The sequence below is a fragment of the Ambystoma mexicanum genome, chromosome 11 (genome assembly GCF_040938575.1).
Source record: "Ambystoma mexicanum isolate Mex_15411 chromosome 11, UKY_AmexF1_1, whole genome shotgun sequence".
In the NCBI taxonomy this organism is placed as follows: domain Eukaryota; kingdom Metazoa; phylum Chordata; class Amphibia; order Caudata; family Ambystomatidae; genus Ambystoma; species Ambystoma mexicanum.
This window is the reverse complement of record NC_090934.1, coordinates 1,450,171,956-1,450,198,871: the sequence shown is the minus strand read 5'-3', so window position 1 is coordinate 1,450,198,871 and position 26,916 is coordinate 1,450,171,956. Positions and strand designations below refer to the sequence as shown.

Genomic DNA, 26,916 nt, shown 5'->3' with positions numbered 1-26,916 from the left:
GCTGCACAAGTGTCAATTTAACAAGCAAACCTGAATTGCATAGCAAATTGCTATACAACACTGCGTATTGTATGCCTTGTCTTTATGGATCACTATCTCTTCAAGCTGTAGCACTACTACGGTCCCTTTTGTGTCTTCCTTCTGGCACTGGGGCCAGAACAGAAATTCTGACACCAACAGGAACACCTTCCCTTGTATCCCCGAGATCCATGCCAGAAATATATCGACCCCATACTGTAAAGACCGGTAGGGGGGTGTCTGTACTTCCGCTCTCTATATGGTAGAGGAGAGGCACAGCAGACCCCAGCCAAGATTCTCTATTACGGTAGCAATGGACGAGCAATCAAGACCTAGCTTCTCAGGAGGTGATGCAGGCTGGTTCATAAGTACAGTGTAGTCCCCGAACCCCCAGAAAGGAATGTCCACACACTCTATTACTGAAAACAGCCTTTATATAATTAATATTCAAAGGTATGTACACGATCACAATAACGCACTTTGTACTTGGAAGTCAATAATCATAAATATATACACGTCTAGAGTGGTAACACTAATGTTATCAAATCTCATTAAAGTGCATCAACTGTACGGTTAAAATGTCACACAGATCAATAACTATTGAACCAGCAATAGAGATAGGCAGGAACGTAAGATGGTTGAAACAATAGGCAGAATGCTGACCCCTACCACTAGGCACAGTTCTGTGTGGAGATCCCCCCCCCACCTGGGCAACCTGTAAATAAAGATATATAGCACAAGCCCAGTCCATATATTGTCCGATAGTCTTCTTCCTATTAAGGTTTTACCCCCCCCCCCCAATGTACCTGGTGGAGTAGAGTTCTCCGACGATGCGTCGACCGATCCTTCTTGAGTGCCTCCCTTTCAGGCGGGAGCCACGGATCGTCGAGAGGTGTCGGGGAACTTGGCGTTCGGTGTCAGGGAATCGACGGCCCTTCTTGAGTGCCCTCCCTTTAAGGCGGGAGTCACGGGTCGTCGAACGTCCGACGGTGAACAGGGTGAACTACGGCAGGGAAGTGACAGCTTCGTTCCTAGCGGTGCTCGTCGACGACGGTGTGTTGGCGTCCTGCAAGGAAGAGGCGTGCGGGGCACCTCTGTGAGATAGTTCTGGACCGCAAAGAGATGATGAAGAACTGTGGCCCAGCAAGGGCGTCGAGTCGTCGGCGTCTCTGCGGTCTGTAGGTGGCGGGGGAACCCACCGGTGGATGCTCCTCGGCCCGTCGACGGTCGGGCCTTCTCCAGCGGGAGACAAGCGGATGCCGATGCAGACGAGAGTGTCCGATGATCAATGGAAGTTCTTAGGCAAACGGGAGCACGGCGGCTCCGGTCGGCGACGGCGGTCGTCGACAGTGGCGGACAACAGTCCGGGTGCTTCTCCTTGGAGTTCCGCAGCAGTCCCCGTATCGGGTCGGCAGCCTGTCGAAGGTCTGTCTACCAGGGAGCGTTGGCCTGTCTACCAGGGAGCGTTGGCAAAGATCCGCTGTGCACGATGGTCCCTCGTAGCTCGGGAAGAGGGCGCCTTACCAGGTCCTCTCTGGGTCAGTCCTTGGAGGCACAGCAGTTTTCAGATTGTGAAGGAGAGCAGCAGCAATTCTTCTCGTCCAGCAGGGCTTCAAGGTCAAGCGTCAGTTAATCCAGTTACTCGTCGTAGTGGACTTCAGCTTCTGAACACGATTCCTAGCAGTGAGAGGTCCCCAGATATACTGTTGATCTCCCATTCATTCTGCTGGGTCACACTCAAGCACCCAATCACGACTACGGGCATTCAGGCAGGCAGGCAGCCAGGCAGCCAATCAGGCACACAAGGTATTCAGGCCATTCACTTCTCTCCAGACACTCACAACAAGTTATGTGTATTGGGACAAGTACCGAGCCATTCAACACTCCAAGCTGCATTCATACCGGTTTCGGGCAGGGTTGTCTCAGTCATTGTGTCAACCACCAGATACTAGACACCCACAACACAGAATTCATATTCGTCACACACTCTATTCACCCAGGTCCCACCCCCAGGAGGTACCCACAACATACATCACCGGGAAGTCTCCAGCTATTCTGACTGGGCCTTCACAACACCACCATATATGGCACTTCCATCCAACAGCCAGTCAGGGGGAAGGGACAGAGTCGGGGCTTCCCAGGACTTTGGGAAAACAAGGTAATGGGTAATAGAAAGCAGGAGGCCACTGGGGCCATCTTGTTTTCCATCAGGAATCAACTGATCCCAATGGCAGGGCCGGGGTATCCCAAAATGGAGGATACTCTGCGCACCTGTCAAATTCAGCATGGAGCTGCCACCAGCCCATACCGTGCTCTGTGGGCAACCCACAGGTGCCCAAAAACATACACTAGGGGCACAGGGTTGTACCCCCACCCATGGGTGCCATAAGGGTATCCCACGGGTCCGTTCACCAAACCAAAAGAAAGAGAGCTGCACCGCCAGGAGCCCCCACATGAACTCCTGCGCGGAAAACACGACAGAACACACGAAAAGTAGAAAAGGACAAGGATACGGAGGCCCTGTTCCTCCGATGCATTTCCAGCATCACACATACAAGAACATGCTGGGGTACATAGGTTGGCCTCGTAGCGTGCTTTGGGAATGTGCTGCTAAAAGGAGTGCAGCTCTTGTGTGCAATAGACGCCTGACCTCAAGCCCACCATCCCCTTTAATGTGAAGGATAGCGTGGCATTCAGTTTGCTCAATAAGTCTCTACCTAGTATGTTAATGGGAGTGTCTTTGGAGTACAACAGGGGTGCTACAATGTACTGCATCCCAGTTGGTGGTAAATCTTGTGTTCCTGGAAATGTCACTACTGGCCCAGAAAAGCCCTTTGTGTCCATTACTTTATTTGATAGCGGGAATCCCCCCTAGGACTGGGCACACTCAAACTCCCTCCTTGGCAGGCGAAGAACGATGGTCTGGAGGTTTGCCCAGAGCAATGCCAGAGGTTAAGATGAATTCAAAACTTTCCAGCCATCACCCCTTTTTGTTTTGCTTGGTCACCCCGAGTGTGACGGGTATGCCCAGACATGGGTCCCGTGCCTTCTGGGGCTAAAGACCCAAGCTACTCCTCACTGATGAGGCCCAATGAGGCTGAAACATATTTGGGGATGCTTGTGGACTCATGCAGAAGTGATGTGACCTAGCAGTTCAGGCTGGACTGCCCCTTTTGGGGTGGGTGGGACCAACCCTGATGTGCATATGGTCTTTCCTCTTTTGTAATGGCTTGGCAGGCAAGAAACTATCATCTGGAGGGTTGTCCAGAGCATGCCAGAGGTTAAGATTAATTCGGAACCTTTCAGCCATCACCTCTTTTGTTTAGCAAGTGTCATATAGGACAACACTATTTTATCAATCCCTTTATCAGCCCAAGACCGAGGTTGTAAGGAATATTCAACTTACCTTGGGTCGAAGAGCACAAACCATCCCATGAAATGATGACCACTTTACTACTTTTTTTTTTTTAACCCCCAATTCACATGTCTCATCTTTGTATCTGGCCATCAAAGGTAAACGCTAAATATTTGAAATCTTTAGGACATTTCACTTGATTACTAGGTTTTATAGACTATGCCAGCAGGGCTATATCAGCTGTTCATGGGCCAGAAGCCTGCTAGTGTAGGCTTGCGGTCATTAACATACCAGTATAGATTGATGACCGGTTATGAAGGTATTCGATCCCAGGTTCATGGCTCGGGTGATTGATTTAAAATAAAAAGCTAGTTGCATATCCTATCCAGCATTGTATGGGCTTCTTTAATGATCGTTTGCCTAGGGTCGTCCTTCGGTTATTCATGAAGATGTCCGTGCAAGAATGAGCCATTTGCAAGCTCTTGGCATTCCAAGGTCTTGAGCATCGCACTGTGGATTTGAAAGAACTTTGACACAATTTAAAGGGTTGCAAAATGATCCGTTCAATGGCCATCATCCCCTCTGTGGGGTATTGATGTAGAGGTGATATCGGTCATGCAGTGAGGTACCTTTGTCATTGATGAATTCATTCAGGCAATTTACTCATCACACACGTGTTGACATGCTTGAAAACAAACTACTACACAAGTGTACCGACACAGTTTAATAGGAACTCTAATGTCCGTCTATTCCAGATATGATTGGTCTGCATTGCAGAGATTTTTCACTTCACTAGTTCACTTTTGGCAACAGTTGTGGCGCTGATATTATTGCGTACTCTTGACTAAATATTTTCTGAAGGTTATTGATCCTACCTCTTTCCCGGTCATCTTAACGAGCAATTCAAATCCCCCCTTTTGATATTCGCGTGTCGCAGAGGATGTTGATAATCAAATGTAACCTGCTCCAATATTTGTCGTCATGATTGTCGGGTTCCATTGTCCACAACTACTGCCACAGTCCTGTTTGCTTTTTTTTTTTATCCAATCAGAATGGAAATAGAAATGCTGCAGTGCTTTTCTTGAAATGACATGCTTAACTGGTTTTGATTGGACACAGTGGTTCACAATCGGTCACTTTACAAAATTATGCCCGTTTCAAGTCTGTCAGATTGACTTTACTTTTTGGCCGAAGTTCTCAATTCTTATACGGAATAAGCCGTTTGAACTTCTCTCATCTGACTCTTCAGCCAGGAATATTTTCAGGTTTTGTAGCTAGCGTCCAGAGAAGACCAGCTGCCCTGCATTTGTTGCTTTTTCTTACCTCCACCAACTGGGCTGCCATTTTTTTGTCACATCTGTTTCTTTTGAAGTGAAATGACAAGAGTCTATGTGACCCCATTCTCTTAGTAGATGGGATGTTGAATAGCTTTGAAATGTCCGCATTGAGGATACATTATTCAAAGTTATGCAATTTCAGTGTTTGGAAATCTTACTTCTGGCTGAGTTTGCTAATCATTTGCAGTGGTCACCAAAGTACCCCGTTGGATCTCAAATTGGAATGGGTGGCGTATCCCTCGCAACCTCTGCGCAGCCACCTGTAAAAGAGAGAATTTTGTAAATGAGTTGATGACTCTGGTTTGTCAACGCCGGTGGCCAGTGACTACTCAATGTTGCGCATGTACGTCCTCTCAGATCTGTTGTTCCAGATTTGTATGCCATGCCGAGTTGTAATGTGGACACCTTTTTTTTTTTTTTGTTCTAGATTTTCTTCTTTAGCCCACAGCCTAGAAGCTGCCTGTTACCTTATCGACCATAAGTCAACAAGTTCGCAATTGCTGTGTGTAGTCTCGTACACTTTCAATCTTAGTTTTTGTACCCCACTGCATTCAGAGTCAGCAGTTTATTTGATATGATATGATAGTTTATTTATATAGCGCCTATACACAATGTGTTTCAAAGCGCTTTGTAATAACTTGTTGCAAGAAAGAGCAAACATTTCAGCTTGTTTGCAGGTATGATGTGTAATTTTAGTAGTCTAGAAAAATTAAAAGGGCTTAACTTGTATTCTTTTTCCTAGTACATAAACACCCTGATTCATGGAATTATTTGCCTGAAAAACGCAGATTTGCGAGCCTTTCTGCTCCAAAATCCCCATACTTCAAACAGGGATAATTCCATGAATCAGAATGATGGTCTATTACATTTTATTAAATTGGTCTTAAGCAGCACGTTGATTCATACCATAAACCTCCTTCTGCTGGAACTGTAAACGATCAGCCAAAGTAGCTCTGTCGCCTTACCGCCTGCTAGAGCAACCCCCCCCCCCCCAGTTACCCCCACCCTATTCAGCGATATGCCCAGGATTATAGGATTTTAGGAGGATTGAGCGTTTTTACCTTTTATCGGGCAAAACGTGTACTGTGGGAGACCAGCACCAAAATTAACAAAACTGAGCTTTCTTGGGTGCCTTAAAAGGGCACGGTACTGTGCTCTCCTTGGGGCTGATGTGCAGATCACGGCTTGTATCCCGCTCCTAGTACACTGCACTTTGAGCCATCGTAGCCTTCCAAGTTGTATTTGGGCACCTTTAGTATTTCTTTGTGTTGTGAGCGCTACATGAACTTTTATTTTTATCACTGATACGATGAGGAATACTGACACTTTGATGTGGTCTTGTTGAATACTTTAATATATCCTCATGATATTTATACTGTGCCCATCAAAAGCGTAGTGGTCTTACAGCGCCAAAAGAGGCAGCGATTCCCCTGCCAGGGTATCATTCCGTCTTCGTCTGGGGAACAAAGTGATAGGAAAGCGGCATTAAGCAGTAAAATGAACAAATTAAGGGGGCAAACAACTGGGAAGATGATTGTGTAGTAGGGAATGTATGTTTCTTACATATGGTTTAACTGCATGCATGGGAAAAGATTGTGAATGTGCCGCTTGATTTCGATCAGAGCTTACTGTGATGGCAATGTCTAGAGGACTGATAAAGCGCAATATTAGATGGGGAGTGGGTGCACCATGCACTCGAGAGGTGCTCTAGTGGGCCCTAGTAGTAGGATGGTTTTCACTGGATTGGTTAGTAGCAAACAATCCCTATATCTTGGAGAGCGCGTTTGTCAAGTTTGCTGACTGATGTATTGGCACCAAATGTTAGTCGTGTATAGATGCATGTGTGCGGTAAACCTGGGATAAGTGGTAGAGGATACATCTTGTACTTGGGTCTAGTAATATTCAGCTCTATAGATTATGAGCCATGTATAATTCATTGCAACTTGAACAATGAACCTGAACCTATGTAGATGGATTGTAATATACTGATGTTGTGTGATTGTGATAAGGGAGGAAAGTCTATTTAGCTCATGTGGGGCATGGATGTAATCCTTGATCACTAGTTGGAGCGCCCATTGCATGCCTGTGGGTTAACCGATGCAGAGTGGATAAGGCCAGATAGGATTGTGCCTGGATGGCTCTGGACTTAAAACGGAGGATAGATGTTTAGGATATATGTAATTTGAATTCCCTGATTAGAAACTAGAGGAAAGTGCATATTGGTGGATCGTAAATTTGTCCAGGGCTAAGCTAGTTGGAAATATGAGAGCTAATACTTAAAATGATACTGGGAAAAGACAGAGCATCCTGTAAGGAGATGCACACATAGCATAAGATATCAGAAAACATGAGCTAAATGTAAAGTCTGTTGGAGTGAGAAACTTTGTATGAGAAAGATAACCATGAAGATATGTAGGTTTTAATTAGCTGGGGTGTCTTTCTATAGTACTGCCGCAACATCCCAATTAACAATTCTGGGACTGCCAAGCGGAGCCAGAAGGGCCCAGTTCAAGAGAAGTGTGTGCAAAATACCAATCTGTTGGCATCCCTGGCCATGGAAATGAAATAGCCTTAATATGGAAATGGAGCTTGGTATCTAGATGTGAGGTAGATGTGTCATTAATGTGAAGATTGATTATAGATTGCTCCCCTAATGATGCAGGACAAAATTGTAATTGGAAAGCTCGTCAGGACCATTACTGGCATTTTGCTTGTGATCCAGTGATGTGGACTGGTAATAATGGAGCATAAGACAAGAAACAAAATTCTGATATCTGTTGAGAACCAGCATAACCGTTTAGGTTATTGTGAAATCCGTGCAGTAGGGGGACTCAAATGGCAATAGGATGTGCCGTTAATGATATGCTGTGCAAGCAAACTGGTCTAGGAAACTGGCTGTGTGCCATGTAAGATAAATTAACGCAAGTGAAATAGTACAACATGAATCTTCTACAGCTGAGCCGATGTTCATAAACAGCAGGAGCATACAGACTAAACTGAGCACTCCTTCCTGTTAGACTGTGCCGCCTCAAGATCCAGCCAGCAGGGCCATGGCTGGGCCCTTGTCCACCCAGGTGCAGGAGCCGGTGGGTCAGATTTGGCGGAAAGAATCTGCAACTCCAGCTGCAACCAACAGGAGCTGCAACTGCTGCAGCTGAACTGTGAGACCACTCCTTTCCTGACCCATCTGGCAAGGCAAAGACAAAGGCCACCCAGTTCTCCCACCCCCACCACCCAATTATGTTGGCATCCAGCAAAAACATCCCAACCTAAGTGTTCCTGGTTCTCTTCCCCCTTACCCAACTCTCCCCTACAGTCTGAAAAGGTAATTGCAGCAGCCCCCTCATACTCAATGGGATCCATGTTCCCCCAGTTCTGGCCCTCTCGGGGCGAACCCTCCTCGCTCTACACAGAACACACCATTATTCTCCATGGAACCACCATCGCCTGCTCTTCTCTGTTCCAACGCGTTGAAGCCACAAGCTCTCCCTCATCACAACGGCCTTCAGTGTTACAGAGGGCCACATCCCCCGAGAGCCCAACCTAGACTCCTGTCTCTCAAATACGCATGCCGACCCTCTTCCCTCCACAATCGTGCAAATCCCAAGACTCCCCAAATCCTCAGCCCCCCGCCGCACCCCTCCCGCCACAGGCCCCCGTCGCCGTCGGCTGAATTATGGCAAGTCTTTGTCAGACTCCTGGCCAAAATGGTCTCCTCACTAGCAAAAAGCTGATACAAACTTGGTGTAAGTAATGGGGCAGGGGATACAAGAGTTGATTGATCTAATGCAGAGCTACTGGCTCCTGGGGATTGTAATACACCACGTCCAATATTGTAATTTGACAGTGCCCTTTTATCTTCAGGATTTCCATGTCACCTCCGGCAGCTGCCTCCTTTGCCCACATAATGCCTCATTTGTATGAGAGTGGGAGCTGGGTGCCCCACTTTATCTAAGTATTCCTGGTACACTGTTAAGTAATTCACCACCCAAGACGTTGTAGATACTGAGGATAAGGGGCAGGGGTGAGGGGCGGATGGGGGAATGGTAAGAATATTTAAAATGTAAAAACCTCAACCACCGGTTATGGTAATTTTAGAATCTCTACCTATATTCCAATATTATCCATATTCAACATACTATCTTGATACCCCTCCTGATAAGTCAGGGCACCGCCAGCACACTCCACTCTGCAATCCTCCTGTGGCCATCTTTGATCGGCACACACTCAATCTGAAGCCACAAGAGACTCCTCTGAGAACACAATTACAAAGTAATTACCTCGTCCCGGCAACACCAGGGACAGAATCAGAGAGACTAACCACTGATGGACTAGATGATCAGGTGTTCAGAGCGTGTGACAAAACTTTTGAACTCCCCAGCGGCGAAAAAGGGCAGTACAGTAAAGGGTGAAGACAAGCCATTGACTAGCCTCTTTGCCCCTTCACTTAGGAGCTTTTGCTTTTGCCTTCCTGCCTTCTGCACATGCGAGTACCCCTAGCTTGCGAATTACTGTGCTCCCTCTCCACACTGCAGTACGTGCCTATAATACATTCACTCCTGCTCTTCTTACTCACCTCTCCCTACGCTTCCTCCAATCACGCTGCAAATTCATCCCTTTCCTATCTCTATTCTAAAACTCATCTTGAAACTCTCACTACTCCATCTCTTTCACCTACTTCCAACAAAGCCGACAAGCTAACTATACCTCCCATAACACCTTTCTACCTCGCCTCTCTTCCTCTGAGATTCAACTTCTCTATTCTTCCTTACTGCATCAACTGAACATTACATTCTGGAATACTCAGCCTGTATGCAACAAAACCCCCTTTATCATGGACTTCCTTCACATCAGCTCTCATCCCCTAGATTTTCTTGCTATTACTGAAACTGGGAAATTTGACACTGATACTCTGGGGGCCGTGCATGACTCCTTCCTATGCTCTTGTCGTCCAACTGGAGGAGGGGGAGGCGTCAAACACCTATCTTCCGCCTAAATCTTCCAAGGCACGTCTTCCCATACCTCTTTTGAATTCACCATCTACTATTGCTCAGCCTCACTCTGGTCACATTATCTCCATCTATCGTCCCACTGGACGATTCCTCGATGAACTCTGTCAACGGAGGGTAGCACAAGGACAACACGCTGGTCTTGGAAGCAAGACCATGCAGAGTAACAGAGGTTGGAATCCCGGATCCGCACTTAGAAATCGAATTCAGGTATGGTATTGGGCGCGTTTATTATTCTCTTTCCACTAAACTGCACCTTATTCTCTTGTGACTGTAACCTTCCCCCTCCTGCCACTTCTCAGAAATCTGAACTGCAGTCTTTTCTTAGTGACCACGCTCTCCACTCTATGATAACCTACCAACACACACCAGGGGTAACTCTTTGGATCTCTTATTATTTCCACCTCTCTCGCAGCCATTCATAATACTGTCACAAGATCCCTATTTGATCACTCCATTGTTTCCACCACAATCTCCTTTCCACCCTCTGACCTCTCGTATTACTAAAATGAAATGTAAACCTTCTGCCATCGCCCCGTTTCTCTCTGACCTGCAGTTCTCTCTCTCTCTCTCTCTCCTCCTTTGCACATGCTGACTTTTCCACCAACACTGCCTTCTCCAGTTTCCAATCCCTACTATATAAACTCATTCTCCTCTCACTTCCCACTGCTAACTTTCACTCCTATGTCTCGGCATCCTCAACCATGGGTTACACCATTCACAAGCTCTCACAGCATAAACATGTGTGCTGCTGCGCAAATGGAGGTTTACCGACTTGCAGGAGGACATGGAACTCTACCTCTGGCCGGTACTCTCTCAAGTCCTCTCTTGATGGAGCAAAAAGATAATTCTACCTCCCCCCCCCTAATTGACTCAATCCAACTATCCTCTCTGGCTACAGGGCACCCTAATCTCTCTCCTAAACCTTTGGCCATCAACTCTAATCTCTGAGCTAATGACCTAGCTGAATACTTTGCTGCAAACATTCCCAAAATTAGAGACTCTCTCTCCTGCACTTCCTCACACTCCATCCTCCTACACTCTGCCTACTCTACCATCATCCTCTGCCTCCAACTCCCATTTTATTGTCCCTAATACTGAAGAAGGATAGCCCCCTCTAGTGCCTCATCAGACCCTCTTGATCCACAGCTAGTCCAGCTATTGCCCCTTTAGTGGCCTCTCAGTTTGCTTAACTCTTCAACCTGTCCTTTGACTCTGCTTGCTTTCCCTCTATTTTCAAAACCGCCATGGTCCTCCCTCTCCTAAAATAGCAAGGGGCTGACCCAAATCTACTGGTTACCTTTTGCCCTGTGTCTCTCCTCCCATACTACTCTAAACTTCTTGAAAGGTTGTGTTAAACAGTCTTAGCAGTTGCTTACACACAGGCCTCCAGATAAGGTGCGTACTAGCCCTTTTTACGCATGATCGTGGTGACGGCCCCCCTTGCGGTAATTGGCGATCGCAAAGGGAATAAATTTGCTTACAGTCAAACATGGAAGCTGTAAATTTAGTATCGTTTACAGACGAATACTATCAAAAAAATAATAAATCTTCCATCATCCATGACCCCGGAAGACATTACTCCGACTACTAACACCGGTGGCAATGATTTTGAAATATTAACTCAGAAAAAGAAGAAATTGATAAGGACGGAATCCCATGGTCAGCTTATGCTGGCATATTTAAAAGCTGGAATCATTCCGGGAGGCCTGCAGATTAAAAACATCCCCAGCGTCTTTATAGACAATGCAAAATTCAAAGGGAAATTTAGCGGCGTCGGAAATAAATGCTCGAGAGATTGGCTGATTCTGATTATAGTCATCGCACAGGAAGAAGCAAAAGAACAAAAAGCAGAAATAAATATCCTGGAGGAAAAAATAAAATCAGATCAAGTCATCACAGAGATCAAACAAAAATTGGAAAAAATAGAGGAAGAAATGAATAAGTTAAAAAAATGTACGATCGACAAGAAAATTTGGAAATTAAAAAAAGATATTGATATGTACAAAGCAACAAAGACCTACCCCTATCTTGTCGAAACCTTCTATGACAATATGAACAAATCAGGTCCACCGAGAGGAAGAAATGGTTACCAAAGAAAACAATATGTGACGTTTTCAAACACCACCAATAGCACCACGAGCAGTGACTCTGACAACAGCACACGGCAAACACGTCACGAGGAGGAAAAAGCCAGAAACAGTTTTTTCAAGGGAGGGGCCGAGGAGGCCGCAATCTATCACAAGGTCCACCACGAATGCAGATACGCAATTGGAACGGCCCAGTCCAGAATTGGTAATTCCCATTTTCAACCTTTCCACACATGTCCTCACCGATGGAGAAACAAAAGTACTCGGTCGAGGATTAAGTTTTGTCCCTGTCAAGAAAGCAGACAACTTTAAAACTGAAATTGAACTACAAAAATTCTTTAGAACTATTCGCCTTAAATATTTCTTCAGAAATCCCAATACGAGCAAAAAAGAAAAAAGTACCACAGGCTTAAAACCAAAATCAGTTTTCTGTCCTACCACCACTATGATAAGTCCAGCCATCATGGCTTTCGAGAATAAAATCATCGAAGAAACCAGGATATTGATATCTAGGAACAATTTCTCTCAGGATAACCTGGGTGCGACCGAAAGACAAGCCCTAAAAGATCTACAAGCCAACACATTGATTGTGATTAAACCTGCAGACAAGGGAGGGGGGATTGTTTTATGGAACAAAGAGGCATATGATGGAGAAGCAAAGTCCCAACTTTCCATTAAAAAATTTTACAAACAACTGCCAGGAGATCGGACACAAAGATTGAAAGACGCAAATATCCAGTTTGATGTCACACGCCCAAGAAGGATGGATAGACCATGATGAAAAACATTTTCTAATGAAAACCAACCCTACCATCCCAGCCTTCTATCTGCTGCCCAAAGTGCATAAGAACAGTGTAAAACCACCAGGGAGACCAATAGTCTCTGCCATAGACTCGGTTTTGGAACCCCTGTCCATATACGTTGATTGGTTCTTAAGACCTTATGTGTTAAAAATGAAATCCGACATAAAGGACACCACCAGTATGATCAACGTCCTGGAGGAGATCCGGATTGAAAAAGGCGACATCGTAGTCACATTGGATGTGGTGGCCCTATACACTAGTATCCCCCAACTAGAATGTCTGCAAGTCCTGAACCAACGAACTATAAACAGCAAAACATTTCCAACCGCTTTCATCTTAGAATGCGCAAAACTTGCTCTAATGGAAAATTATTTTCTATATGAAGTATTTTTCAATCAAAGACACGGGACAAGTATGGGTGCCATGTTTGTACCGGATATTGCCAACATGTATATGGACTTGGTCGAAAGTAATTCTATTTACCATCTGAACAACCCGTATAAACAGAACATAAAAGCATGGCACAGATACATAGACGACTGCTTCATGATTTGGAGAGGTCCTCCTATCCTCCTTGAGGAATTTCATCTATGGCTCAATCAATGTAACAGCAACATCAGTTTTACAATATTGTATGACATTGCTAAGATCCCCTTTTTAGATTTGGAAATCAAGATACAAGATGATGGGACACTCGCAACAAATCTCTTCAGGAAAGAAACTGACAAAAACACTCTCTTGGAATACCAAAGTTATCACCCGGCGAGCCTGAAAGCGAACCTCCCCTTTGGCCAATTTTTAAGAGTCCGGAGAAACTTGTCTACTCTAGAAGATTACAAAATTCATGGAAATCAACTAAAACAACGCCTCAAACAAAGAGGAGACCCTAAAAAAACAAATCAATACGGCCTACAAAAGAGCCAAAAATAGAAATCGAGAAACATCTCTACACCCAATGGAGAGAACAAAAGCGGAAAAAATAACGTGTTACCACTTTCAGTCCCACCAGCCACAACCTACTGAAATTGGTTTTGAAGAACTGGCACATCATTAAAACGGAAGACTTCGCCCCAATACCACCCAGATTTGCCTTCAAAAGGCAATATAATGTAAGAGACAATTTAGTCCACACGTACCCTAGAGAAATTAAGAACACAGAGACACAACGAACTCTGTGGGATCTGCTGCCTGTGACCGGACATTTTAAATGTGGCAACTGTTCAGTATGTTCCCTCACTAAAAATCTAAAAAAACATCATGTTAAAAGGGAAATTTTGCAATTCCAAACCTTTACCAACTGTGCCTCACAATGGGTGGTGTATGCCATCCAGTGTCCATGCCAACTATTATATATTGTAAAAACTAAAGGACAGATTAAAATTTGAATTGGAGAGCATAGATGTAACATCAGAAATCAAACTCCGAACAAACCCCTGGTGGCACATTACACAAGTCTAAAACATAAACCATGTGAAATGTTCTGGTTTATAATTCAATCAGTGAAAATATCCAAAAGAGGTGGTGACTGCAATTTGGCTCTACGTAAATGTGAACAAAAGTGGATTTATGATCTTGACACAGTTAAGAATGGTTTAAGTTCCGCTGTGGAATGGGGAATTTTCTTCTAACTTTTTCTAATCGTACCCACATCTCAAGAGTCTTCTCCCATCTGAAAGATTACAACTGCCTTTGGCATATTTGTGGTATTCAGTGGCGCACACAATGGATTCGAATCATCTTACAATATGGGCGAATTAAAACGTGCAAAATAGTAAGAACAACCCACAGAAGAACGTTTATAATAATGACAAACACAGCCTTTTCTGCTGGCCACTAAGGAAAAATTGTTCCACCCAAGATGGCGGACGCAATACAAGCATGCTTTCTAGTCTATTGAGCGTGTTAGTACGTGCTCATGTCATCACTAAACGCCCGTATACACATGATCGCTTGAGACCCTCACATTGTACCACAGAGTTTCACCAGCGTGGGCATCGTAAGGCTGTTTTCTCTCGCAGGATAACACGCGAGAAAAAGGTAAACCCCTTGTTGATGTTTTGATTACGAATTGGGTTAGAAAACAACATAGGCTGTCGCCGCGTGTCCTCAATGTCTCAAATGTTTAAACCTATATGGACCGGGCAGACACAACATTTTTTACTCTAAAAAATACAATTGGAATTTTGTTTCTAAACAGAGGCAAAGCACAGATGAAGACGGATTCTGTCTGTACCCTGAACGGTTGCATGGGGTGACCATCTAGCTCCATAACGGCACGACAACAATAAACAGATCGTTAAGACTCACGCAGGTCAGTACGTGACCCTCCTTTTCAATTTCAATCTGTGAAAGTAGATTCAACTTTTTGCAAAGGATATATAGTAAAACATGATACGAATCCTTTTTCACAATAGGTTTCGTGCACACAATTGAGGTGCCTAGTCGGATTTAATCTTAATATAAAATCAGAACACGAATTATAGTGCAATCTGCAATCACCATAAGGAAGCAATTTCCTGGTTTTAACTACGTCGCTCCAGTCTAACCATATTAAGATCAAAAAGGTCAGTAGAAAGCATGTCTGTAGAAAATAAAAACTTCTACAAAGTATGAAAATTGCCAAAAAGTTTTTAAAACCCTAGAAATGATTGACTAAAACAGGTCTATGAATTTCTTCTCTTTTTTTTTAACTCTTTTAGTTTGCAACTAAATTCTGACACTTTGGGGATTCACCTTGAATTTTTTGACAATCCATTAAAACAACGCACCGTCCTGAAGAGGGCTATAAAGCAAACAGCGGAACACCAGGGAAGGTGTTGACGACATCTGTTCAGCCGAAACATATGTAGACATCCCACAGACACCACAGCAACGTTGTCTTTTTATCCTAAATGAACTTTTAGCTTTTGATGTACATTGACATTATTCCCCTGCCGCCATAGCATGTGGTAACAATTTTGATGTCATGTTGATAAATGATGAATGTAACTTACTAACACAATCCAAATTTTTGGGCACAAGAATGCCATAATTGTTGGACTGTTTTTCTTTAAATTGAAGTTTTAATTATCTCTGAATGTTTGTGATGTTGCGGGAAAGCATATATCATATCATTTTGTAATGAATTGTTTGTTGATTAAAATGAGTTTTTTATAATGATTACTTGTTTGGCACAACTATTTGGATAGATGAATTAGATAATCTATCCTTTTGTCTCTTCTCACTGACCACTCTTTAAGGTAGACTAGGAAAGGGGTAATCAAGCAGTTTGTTCTTTTCAAACCCTACATTGTTGGTCCCTATACTGCTTCATCCCCCTAAAACAAAAAATTGTGGGCCCTACCCGGTATTTTTCTCCTTCACCAATCACAGGTGTTCTAGCCTTTCAAATCTTCAAGACTACAATTAAAACATCCAAAACCTGACTCTCCACGAAGTGCAAGTGCTGTTCAAAAACAAACACATGAAAGTTACATTTGTAATTGAAATAGAAACTCAGCAAAACCTGTCCCTGTGATAATCCAGATAGGTATTTAACTTAATGTAACGCTTCGTATATGGTTCGTCCAACATCTAGGCAGTGCGATTATTACACCTCGGTCGATACTCCGTTAACTGAGCTCTGAAGGATATTGGCCAATAAGATAGCTCGTCCGGTTGAGCACTGGTTGCTGCGATCTGTGCGTGATCTGTAGGTTGCAGGGTCGAATCCTGGCAAGGCTAACTCAGCCTTTCATCCTTTTGAGGTCAATACTGGAGTACCGACTTTGGTTTGGTGATAATTGTGATAAATATTTTCTATGTACAGCGCTTTGCCAACAGTGCTATATAAATAACCATTTGACCATGAGATTACATATAGAATTTAGCATGGAGTCCTTGCCTCACTGCACTGTTGTATCATAACACTGACATACCATTAGGTAGTTATAGCTCCAAGAAATTAGGATTTTCATTAAACATCAAAACACAATTCTGCTATCGTACCTCAAACACACAAACACAATTTGTGTTTGCTTTACTATGTAATTGGCTAGTGTTTTGTGTTTTCAACTTATAAATATATACAGGAGAGATCAAATGGCCAGACCTTAGAGAAATAATGAAAGGGTGTATTCTGTCACAATGCAGAAAGCTGCCGTATAGTAATGATTTCCATACAATTTTTGCACACGTCGGCCGGATGTCACATATATTTTACTCTCTTGCGAAGGAGAAAAGTCATTTTTACTCTCTTAAAATCAAAGTTTAAAAATAGGGAGTACAATACCCCCCCACCCCCCTCAAAATCTTATCTGGAGCACTGCTTACACATGCACAACCTTTGAGACCCCTCTGCAAGCAGGTTGTGCTCATCACTCCACGGAAACTGCTCTTCTGAATGTCTCCAACTTCATCGCCTCTGCTAAGCACTCCAACCTATCCTCTATCCTAATGCTCCTTGGCCTGTCCTCTGCATTTGGTTCTATGTCTATAGGCTGTGCACAAATGGTTTCCCCCGTGATTGCAGCACAAAAGGTTGCAATCCCTCGGGTGTCACTTTTTGTGTGCAGCCCTCTCCCCATCCTTGTTGGGGGGGGGGGGATGGTGTTACCTCCACCCCCAGACACTATGTGGAACCCTCTGTCCCCCAGCTCCCACCTTCTCCCCCACTTAGCTCCTCGGAGAACCTGTCAGGGACTCTAGGGCAGAGATGTGCCCACAAAGCCGAGGGGACGTAAGTGCACAAGAGACAGGAGTGTAAGGATTCCTGCAGACAAAGGATAGGCAAGTGCTACAGACAGACCACAAAGGCAGTGAACAGAAGGGGTCAGGGAGGACAAGTAAGACAAACCCTTTAGGTTCCCAGGTCAGGTGTACACAGAATGGGGAAAGAGTTTCCCACAGGGTCTGGGGAAACTAGCTTTCTGAAACACATGCTGCAAATACTGGGCTAACCTGATCAAAAGCACATTTGTCCAGGCGTAGAGGGCTTCAGGCTTCAGATGGTGGTGGGACACTTGCTGGGCAGCCTGCGGTTGGGTAGCACTATGCAGCACAGCGTTGTCAATGTGCCCTCTGCTTAGGCAGAAGTCTCTGATTTCAGGACCCTCTGGCTTCTGACAGACGCCTCGGGCTTGGTGATCTAATCTGCTCTGCAGCACACAGATCACTGAGTCTGAGGCGTGTTTGTGCGTTGGTGAAGCTGGAGGCTAGGTTATCTAAGCATGTTAGATCACTGTGCCCATAGGTTCTCCTGGCACTGCAACTTCCTCTCCTGACCCTCGCCATCGTCGCGAGAGGAAGTTAGTTTGGAGATGCTGTGACGGACAGAAGTGCCAGGCAGCCACAGCGCTGCGCAGTTTGAGCAACGTTGATTGGCTGGCACCTCTGTCAGTCACAGCTGTCTAAGCAAAAACAAAGAGGTGATGGCTGGAAGGTTTAGAATGAATCTTAACCACTGGCATTGCTCTGGGCAACCCTCCAGACCACCGTTCTTCGCCTGCCAAGCCATTACAGAAGGGAAAGTCCATATGCAAATCAGGCTTGGCCCCACCCCAAAAGGGGCAGTCCAGCCCGAACTGCTAGGCCACATCCCTTCTGCACGAGACCACAAGCATCCCCAAACATGTTTCGCCCTTGTTGGGGCTCATCAGTGAGGAGTAGCTTGAGTCTCTAGGCCCAGCAGGCACGGGACCCACGTCTGGGCATACCCGTCCCACTCGGGGTGACAAAGCAAAAACAAAGAGGTGATGGCTGGAAGGTTTAGAATGAATCTTAACCACTGGCATCTGGGTAAGTCTCTCGTAACCAGGACTAATGTCTGGCAGAGGGACTCCCAGGACCCCCCTTGTTAATCTGCATATTTAAGTAACTTTGGGTCTCACCCTAAGTTACTAGGGGAATCCAGACGTGGACCCCTTGCTCACTATTCTTAGAGAGGCACAGATCCACCCTACTGATGAGGTCCAACCAGACCGAAACACGTGTCTGGGGTTTCTGTTGGTACTCTTGTTCAGAGGAGAATTGCCTAGCATTTCGGTGCTGGACTGCCCCAGGGCAGGACAAAGACTGATATGTCTAGGATATTTCTTCTTTGTGAAAGATAGTGAGCTAAAGACTCTGGGTAAGTCTCTCGTAACCAGGACTAATGTCTGGCAGAGGGACTCCCAGGACCCTCCTTGTTAATCTGCATATTTAAGTAACTTTGGGTCTCACCCTAAGTTACTAGGGGAATCCAGACGTGGACCCCTTGCTCACTATTCTTAGAGAGGCACAGATCCACCCTACTGATGAGGTCCAACCAGACCGAAACACGTGTCTGGGGTTTCTGTTGGTACTCTTCTTCAGAGGAGAATTGCCTAGCATTTCGGTGCTGGACTGCCCCAGGGCAGGACAAAGACTGATATGTCTAGGATATTTCTTCTTTGTGAAAGATAGTGAGCTAAAGACTCTGGGTAAGTCTCTCGTAACCAGGACTAATGTCTGGCAGAGGGACTCCCAGGACCCCCCTTGTTAATCTGCATATTTAAGTAACTTTGGGTCTCACCCTAAATTACTAGGGGAATCCAGACGTGGACCCCTTGCTCACTATTCTTAGAGAGGCACAGATCCACCCTACTGATGAGGTCCAACCAGACCGAAACACGTGTCTGGGGTTTCTGTTGGTACTCTTGTTCAGAGGAGAATTGCCTAGCATTTCGGTGCTGGACTGCCCCAGGGCAGGACAAAGACTGATATGTCTAGGATATTTCTTCTTTGTGAAAGATAGTGAGCTAAAGACTCTGGGTAAGTCTCTCGTAACCAGGACTAATGTCTGGCAGAGGGACTCCCAGGACCCCCCTTGTTAATCTGCATATTTAAGTAACTTTGGGTCTCACCCTAAGTTACTAGGGGAATCCAGACGTGGACCCCTTGCTCACTATTCTTAGAGAGGCACAGATCCACCCTACTGATGAGGTCCAACCAGACCGAAACACGTGTCTGGGGTTTCTGTTGGTACTCTTGTTCAGAGGAGAATTGCCTAGCATTTCGGTGCTGGACTGCCCCAGGGCAGGACAAAGACTGATATGTCTAGGATATTTCTTCTTTGTGAAAGATAGTGAGCTAAAGACTCTGGGTAAGTCTCTCGTAACCAGGACTAATGTCTGGCAGAGGGACTCCCAGGACCCCCCTTGTTAATAGTCACAGCTGTCTGACTTGATCACGGCTGGCGCATCTTCTGTCACGGCTGCTGCCTTGGTGGGATAATGCTACCGCAGTGGAGTGGTGGGACCAGGGGACCCCGGCTCGGGCCCACCTTTTTCAGTTTGTCGGGGCCCAGCTCCGGCTGGCCCTGGCCCACTTATAGCACTGACATGCAATTTCTTATTCCCCCATTTCCTCCTAAAGTCGGTCAAATCGTCCATCACAGGAAGGAAGTTTGCGCTTCGAGAGATGATTGAATGCTGGTGGATCGAATTATGACCCAATACCTCCAAGAGGCCCTGATCCCTGGCGGCATCTCTCGGAAGCAGCGCTCTCCTTCCTAGCCTAGAAGCGCGCGGCGGCTGCTTAGTTGGCGCAGGTGAAGGACACACACACCACATACACACCACACCCACACACACTCTGCAGAATTGCGATCTGTGATCATCGTGCTCTTGTGAAACCGACATTGTCTACATGTAGCACTCCCCATAGCAACACCCCATCAGATCCCAGCAGGCCGTAAGGCGCGAGCCTCGGCGGGGGCGGGGGACAGGAAACCCTGAAGCCTCAATGGTTTCGAGGCATGTCTCGTGTGGGGGCATCACGAGGGTGGAGCGGGGGCTGCTGTTTCCTTGGATGGCTTGTAGTGCGAGATCTGATGCTTCGCCTCTTTCGTTTCAGGCTCCCCGCGACTGCCTTTCCCTGCAGACATCATGGGAGAGATTAAGATCTCCCCGGACTACAACTGGTTCAGGAGCACCGTGCCTCTTAAAAAGGTAAGAGCGACCCTCCCTACACCCCGTGCCCCCACTTCCCTGGACGGAAACGCGGGCAGCCCTCCCCTCTCCGCATATGTCTTGGGCTGGAGTGGCACGGGTGCAGTATTAATACTTTATTTTGCTTGCTGCCATTACTTGCGCTTGTTATCTTTCTTGAAGTAGTCCATGTGGCTTGACATCGCCTGTCAACAATTGTCTGCCTTAGACTGTATACAGTTGTAACGCATTGTGGTGCGAACCCGCCTGTCACGATATTTCCTATTTTCTGTATTGACACATACTGCTCCGTTCTGCCACTCGCAGTGATTTCCTGATGTTTGCATTTTTGGGGGTATAGCAAGTGGCTGTGATCATACGGATGCTGCGAGCAGTACATTCAGTAACGTGTGGCGGCGAGCGCCCTTATGCTAGTTTAGCGAATGCTATCGTGTCTGTATTGATTTCTGCAACGTGTGGCTTTGAGCATTCGTAGAAGTTGACTTTCTTTATTTTCCAGTGTCAATAGTTTCTATATAATAAGTGATTATTCCCATCATTCTGCTTGCCTTTTGCTGTAAAATAGAGCACTTATCAGCCCAAATTTATCGCAGATGTATGTAGTGCAGGCGTTTTTTTTTCTTCTCTCCCTTTTCTTTTTCTTTCTTCTTCTTTTATAGCTCTTGTCTCTTTTCTTTTCTCCTCGTTTCCCCCCTCTATTTTTATTTTTTTTACCTTGCTCCTCCTTCTTTCATTTTATCCAGTTTTGATTTGGTCTGCTCCTTTTGGAACAATGTCGTATGACCACTTGTCCTGGGCAAGGCCAAAAAATGGCAAGGCTCTCACTTCGTATACTATTGTCATACAAGACATTTCCTTTAATTCCTAAACTTTAAAGTCGAGCATGCGAACAGCTAAAACAAGAGCTGACGCAGGACTCCCCTTTATGTTTCAAGACCAAAAAACCACAAAAGTAATTGCTCCCAAACAACCAACCGCCAAAATACAGAGTCATTCCATGTTAATGGGAAAGCTCACTGAAACTCGTGTAGTTCACAGTGGCGAAGCAACATCTAATCCGACCAAGCCCCATGATTATGTTGGATACTCCGGATTACTGATGAAATCATAGCCTTGCAAAATTCTAATGGGGAGGGTTCTGCGCCGAGGGATGCAGGTGTCACAATTTCAGATGTAACAATCGAGTCGGCCCTATTGAGTTGTGATCCCGCGGGACGTGATGGGGAAATGGTAGCACCTATATCTCTTTCTGCAATTGAAATGTCCTAGAAAAGCAAAGAATGCCCTGTAGCAGCTCAATGTGAACTGAGAAAAGCTTAGAATGCCCTCACAACAGCAGATGACGCTGATGACGTCCAGTTCATCCACTCCAACACAGGAGACTTGATGCAATCAAATGAAGTCATGCCTCAATGTCTCGTGGCGCGAGGAAAGACTTGAGGAGATTGAGTCACAATCAGAGTGAGCAACATGGAATGTTTGGCTCCCCCGTGCAGATTGACTCCTCCTTTCACCAATTATCTTCTCACTCACTTTCACTTATTCCACCAACTCCTCCTCCTGTTAACATGAATACAAATACATTGACAACATCACCACCAATAAATAATTTGCACTCGGCCACGAACACGGTAAATAATACTCTGACAGCCTTGAACACGGCAATACTAGCACTAGCCCGCTTATATGAAGCGGTTAACCCAAAAATTAACCACCAAACAACTATGCTAACACAACTGCTACATGCAAAAAATCTAGCTGAGAACCAGAATAATAATGACCTTCCTGCCAAGTCATATGAGGTCTTTAGACCTTGCATGCAAAGCACAATAGAGACGCAAACTGTTCCTGTGCTTCAGGAACACAATATAGAACATAAGTCCAGGGCACATATACAGGCTGTTATAGTGAACCCTGAAGAACAGCCCTTAACAAAGAATTCTATATCCAATGATAAAAAAAAATAAAGTAACTGTGCCCCCTTTGAGGGGGGGTCTGAAACCTGACCAACTGTACATTTCTAGCAGACTCAAAATGAATATCTGCTCCAACTTCAACTTCTGAATCTATTAAAGTCGGCCCAGCTGTTAAGTGGGGAGAAGAGCAAGCAGGCTTAAAAAGAACGGAAGGAAGAAGGTCCGGGAACTTTACTAAAATGGCAAGGTCTAAAACGAGACGGTTCATAAAAATTCTGTCTACACTGGGAATACAAACTGACATTAAAAAAAAAAGGTATTTCAGACTTTATTAAACTAAAAAGGCAGTTGAGTGATAAAACTACTGAAGCATCCTTGTTAAAACCTATGGAAGACAAACCCTTAGATGATTTAGTTAAATTATCGGAAGATTCTGAACAAGTAGCATCTTTGGCTTCCCAGTTGCAGTCTCCGCTGCCAGTGAAGAACTCGACACAATCTGTTGATACTGACCTTCCAAGTCTAACATCTGAACAGATACGGGAGGAAATAAAAAAAAAAAAAAAATCAGTTGCTGAATATATAAAAATAAGGCAAGAACCAAAATGTAGTTCTCTTGAGAAAAAGGAACACCTCCTTCCCGTTCCCTCATAGCAACCAACATTAAATGGCCCCAATCCATTAAATACGGTCAGTAATTAATTAAACACTTCATTACGTATTGAATCTAAAATACAAACTCAATCAGTCCAGTCTCCTGCCTGGACTCCAGTGAATAAAAATAAAATAACAGGATGTCATGACCATCAAAAATATGTGAACTATCATCGGTTACTGATTAAATGCTGTGGTCATCCTTTTTTAAAGTACGACCTGAATCGAGCTAGCATACGAAATATATGCAGTGAAATTCCAAGCCTACAAGATATCACTACTGTGGACATTGACCTAAATGAATTTTTAGATTATCTGGATCTTTCAAATGTACGGATGATCATTCGCTAAGGTGTAGTCTCGAACACCATATGGGGTGCAAGAGCTGCTCTATATGACATTGGATTCTTACTAATCCAAGAACAATCATTGATTCATAAATATCAGGAACAAGCCGTAGTAAAAAGTGTTATGAGAGTATATGGAGTTGATCAAACCGCTAATGCACAAAAGAATAATATGCAAAGTAACACCCAAAATGGCCTGAGAGACCTTTCTAATGGAGCATAACAATGACAAATACTAGAATCCATCCAGCTAATCTCCTGGAACATGTGTGGATTTCGGCACTTTGTCAATTTTAGAGAGAGTGATCTGAATCTTCTTGACATAGTCATCCTCCAGGAGCCATGGCTGGTTGACATTCCAGTTTGGAATGGCTTTAATGTGTTGATGATTCCAGCAATTATTTAACCCAGAGGACGTCCTATGGCTGGCCTCCTGGTGGCCACTAAAAATTGTAAACATTTTAGATCTTGTGCTTTTAGATCTCCTACTCCATATATACAAGAAGTCAAAATCCAAAGGGGCATCAATTTCATGATTATAATCAATATCTTTTGGGGCTGAGCTCAATTGTCGCCTGACATATTTTTTTTTATCCACATTGAAACGGTCCTTGACGCAATCATACTAGAGAAGCATATCAATATAGTTATGATAGTGGGTGATTTAAATCTACATATAATTTCATCACCCTCTAAGACTCGTAATCCAGAGGAAAGTAGATGGAGTAGGTTAATGAGGGAACGGCAGTATGTAATGCTGAATGGAGCAATTCATGGTGATGTTCCATCACAACCTACATGGCATAGAGGTCCCTTTAAAGCAACATTAGACTACATATATACTAACCAAGCATTTGTAAACATGGTAACATCTCTTATTGTAAAACCAACAAAGATGAGTGACCATAACCAAGTTTGCCTGTCCTGGGAGTGGAATGTCCATGAGGAAAGAGAGAAAGTTGAAGTGTTCAAGGGGCAATTACTGTCAAACATCAGCAAAAACCACATAAAATGGTCTGACGATTTGACTCCATTTTAACTTCAGTGTTACGTTACAGCAAATCAAAAATATGCGCAAGTTCGAATTGGCAATCATAAGCACAGTAACATGCATCTACATGCATTTGATCCACTTCTCAAAATTAAAAAATCAAATTTAAAACATAATTTACGACAATTGAAAAACCTCCCTTTAGTTGAGAGGTTGTTCAGAACAAAAACATTAAAACTGTTATAAAAATGGTCTTTGTCGGAGGAAGTTGTTAAAATTTCAACAAGACAGTGAACTAATGTTGACACGAATAGCGTCTAAATCCACGGCAGGTATATAGGCCCTGATGAATGAAGCTACTCATAGCACACAAGCTTCCACACAAATAAATCCTATAGGGGACAGAACTTGGATTAAGTATTATCACCAAATCTACCAACCTCCTCTACAGAATTGTGTGGTGAATCTGGAAACAGACCGGGAAGACCATGAAGTAAAGTTTGATAGAGACGACTTATTACACTCTATCTCTAAGTTAAGTTGGTCACAGGCTCCGGGCCCAGATGGTCTAGATAACAACATGCTTATAGCTAACCCAGAAAGATGGGCCTCAATTCTGCAGAAGATCTTCGACCGAGTCAACTGTGAGGGCAATATTCCCTTATCGTGGAAAAAATCCATAATCATTCCACTTAATAAAAAGCAGGACAGAATGGAAGCATCCTCGTACAGACCTATTGGGTTATTGGGCTGTCCGGGAATTTATTTTTTGCAAGATTAATATTGCAGGATTTCAACAATTGGTTAACAGAGAACAATCTGCGGTACCCCTATCAAACGGGTTTCATCCAGGGTCTTGGAACCGGTGTCAATCTTATAGTTCTGAATGCAATTATAACCTCAAACCAGCAAAATAAACAGCCTGTTTACATCGCATTTGTGGACTTCCGGACCGCTTTCGACTCGGTTCCGAGGGAAGAACTAGTTAAGAAATTGATGGACCATAAATGTCCTTGGTACATCTTGAAGTGGATAATAGTTTCATGACCAGACCACCGTACAAATTAGAATGAACCTGGAGGGTGATTTATCAGCTCCGATAACCACATCAAGAGGGCTGAAGCAAGGGTGTATCCTTGCTTCAGCCCTCTTCAATTTTGTCATCCACGACATGGGCAGAAGTTTTGAGGGGGTTGTAAAGGATTCTCCAAAACTAGGAAATCATATTCTTAGATGGTTACTCTATGCGGACGATATTGTCCTCATCTCCACGACCCTTATAGGTCTTCGTAATATGCTAAAAGCCCTAAGTGACTATGCCAGGAACAACATGCTTTCCATAAACAAGAAGAAGACTCAAATAATCCAATTTGGACCTTTTTAAAACATCGCAATAAGAAAATAAATTGGAAAATAGAGAATATAGATCTACAGTCGGTTTCGTCCTACATTTACCTAGGTGTAAATGTAAATAACCACTCCGATCTGCCCTATGATCTATCTCTAAAAAGTAAATTAGATAAAAGCATATCACAAGCCTGTATTATACATGCAAAATATTGTAAATTGTCCATCTTCCCCCATTTTGGGTTATTATAAACCGAAAACCATACCAATATTATTATATGGTGCAAAGTCAAAAAAATGGAAGAATGAGGCTTTCTGGGATGGTATGGAAAGTAGATTTTGGAAAACATTGCTAAACCTTCCGCCATCCATCCCTATTTCTCTATTTCGATTTGAACTGAGTCTTATATCCCTGAATGCAAATCATAAGTGGACAATGTGTACTCTGTTTCGCAAATGTATTGCAACGAACACCACCAGTGGTCTGCTATCACTTCTTTCTGACTACCTACAAAACTCAAATGATAATTTTATCAGCTCATGGAAACTTAAGTTCCATAAGTATCTCCACGAGGCGAACATTACACAGGAATTATTAATTTCTAATCAAATGAAAGCTCAAAAACCAAGCTATGGGAAACTGATTGGATAAAAACAAAAGAACGATGTTTGAAGTATAAAGACTTCAATAAAAATCCTTTTCTCTTGAAGCGTTATGGTTCAGCTGAGGCCTAACTTCTAAAATCTCCTAACGATGAGCACCGTGGAGATCTCATGCGTCTTAGGTTCAATGCATGGCGAACAAAAGAAATCCTGGCCAGATGGTACCCCTTAAGAATGGGAAATATACTATGCCGTTATTGTAAAAGTAAAGATGAGACCTTGAAGCATATAGTAGTTGAATGTACAGCATTAGCAGCCCAAAGAATGAAATATTTTCGAAAAATTCTTCAATCCTATAGTGGCTTAGATACTGAAGAAACTTGGCAAATAATATTTCAAATGAGACGAAAGTCAATAAGATATGCAATTCCGAATTGTTTACCAGAAATAAAACTGGCGAGTGATGAATACACAGGACAAATTGCCAAAAGAAACATGCT

The 26,916-nt window shown here is 44.1% G+C and overlaps 1 protein-coding gene across 3 annotated transcripts in view; it reads left to right on the top strand.

Moving 5' to 3' along the window:
* The window catches only part of SPG21 (SPG21 abhydrolase domain containing, maspardin), a 328,600-nt gene that overhangs the window by 132,739 nt on the left and 168,945 nt on the right, over window positions 1–26,916 (top strand). For 2 of the 3 annotated variants that reach the window (XM_069625084.1, XM_069625086.1), the window contains exon 2: window positions 20,464–20,558. In XM_069625084.1, the coding sequence (XP_069481185.1) occupies window positions 20,496–20,558 (63 nt within the window). In that variant the 5' untranslated portion in view covers window positions 20,464–20,495. Of the gene's footprint in view, window positions 1–14,809; window positions 14,924–20,463; window positions 20,559–26,916 lie in introns of all 3 variants that reach the window. The other variant, XM_069625085.1, reaches the window with a different exon arrangement.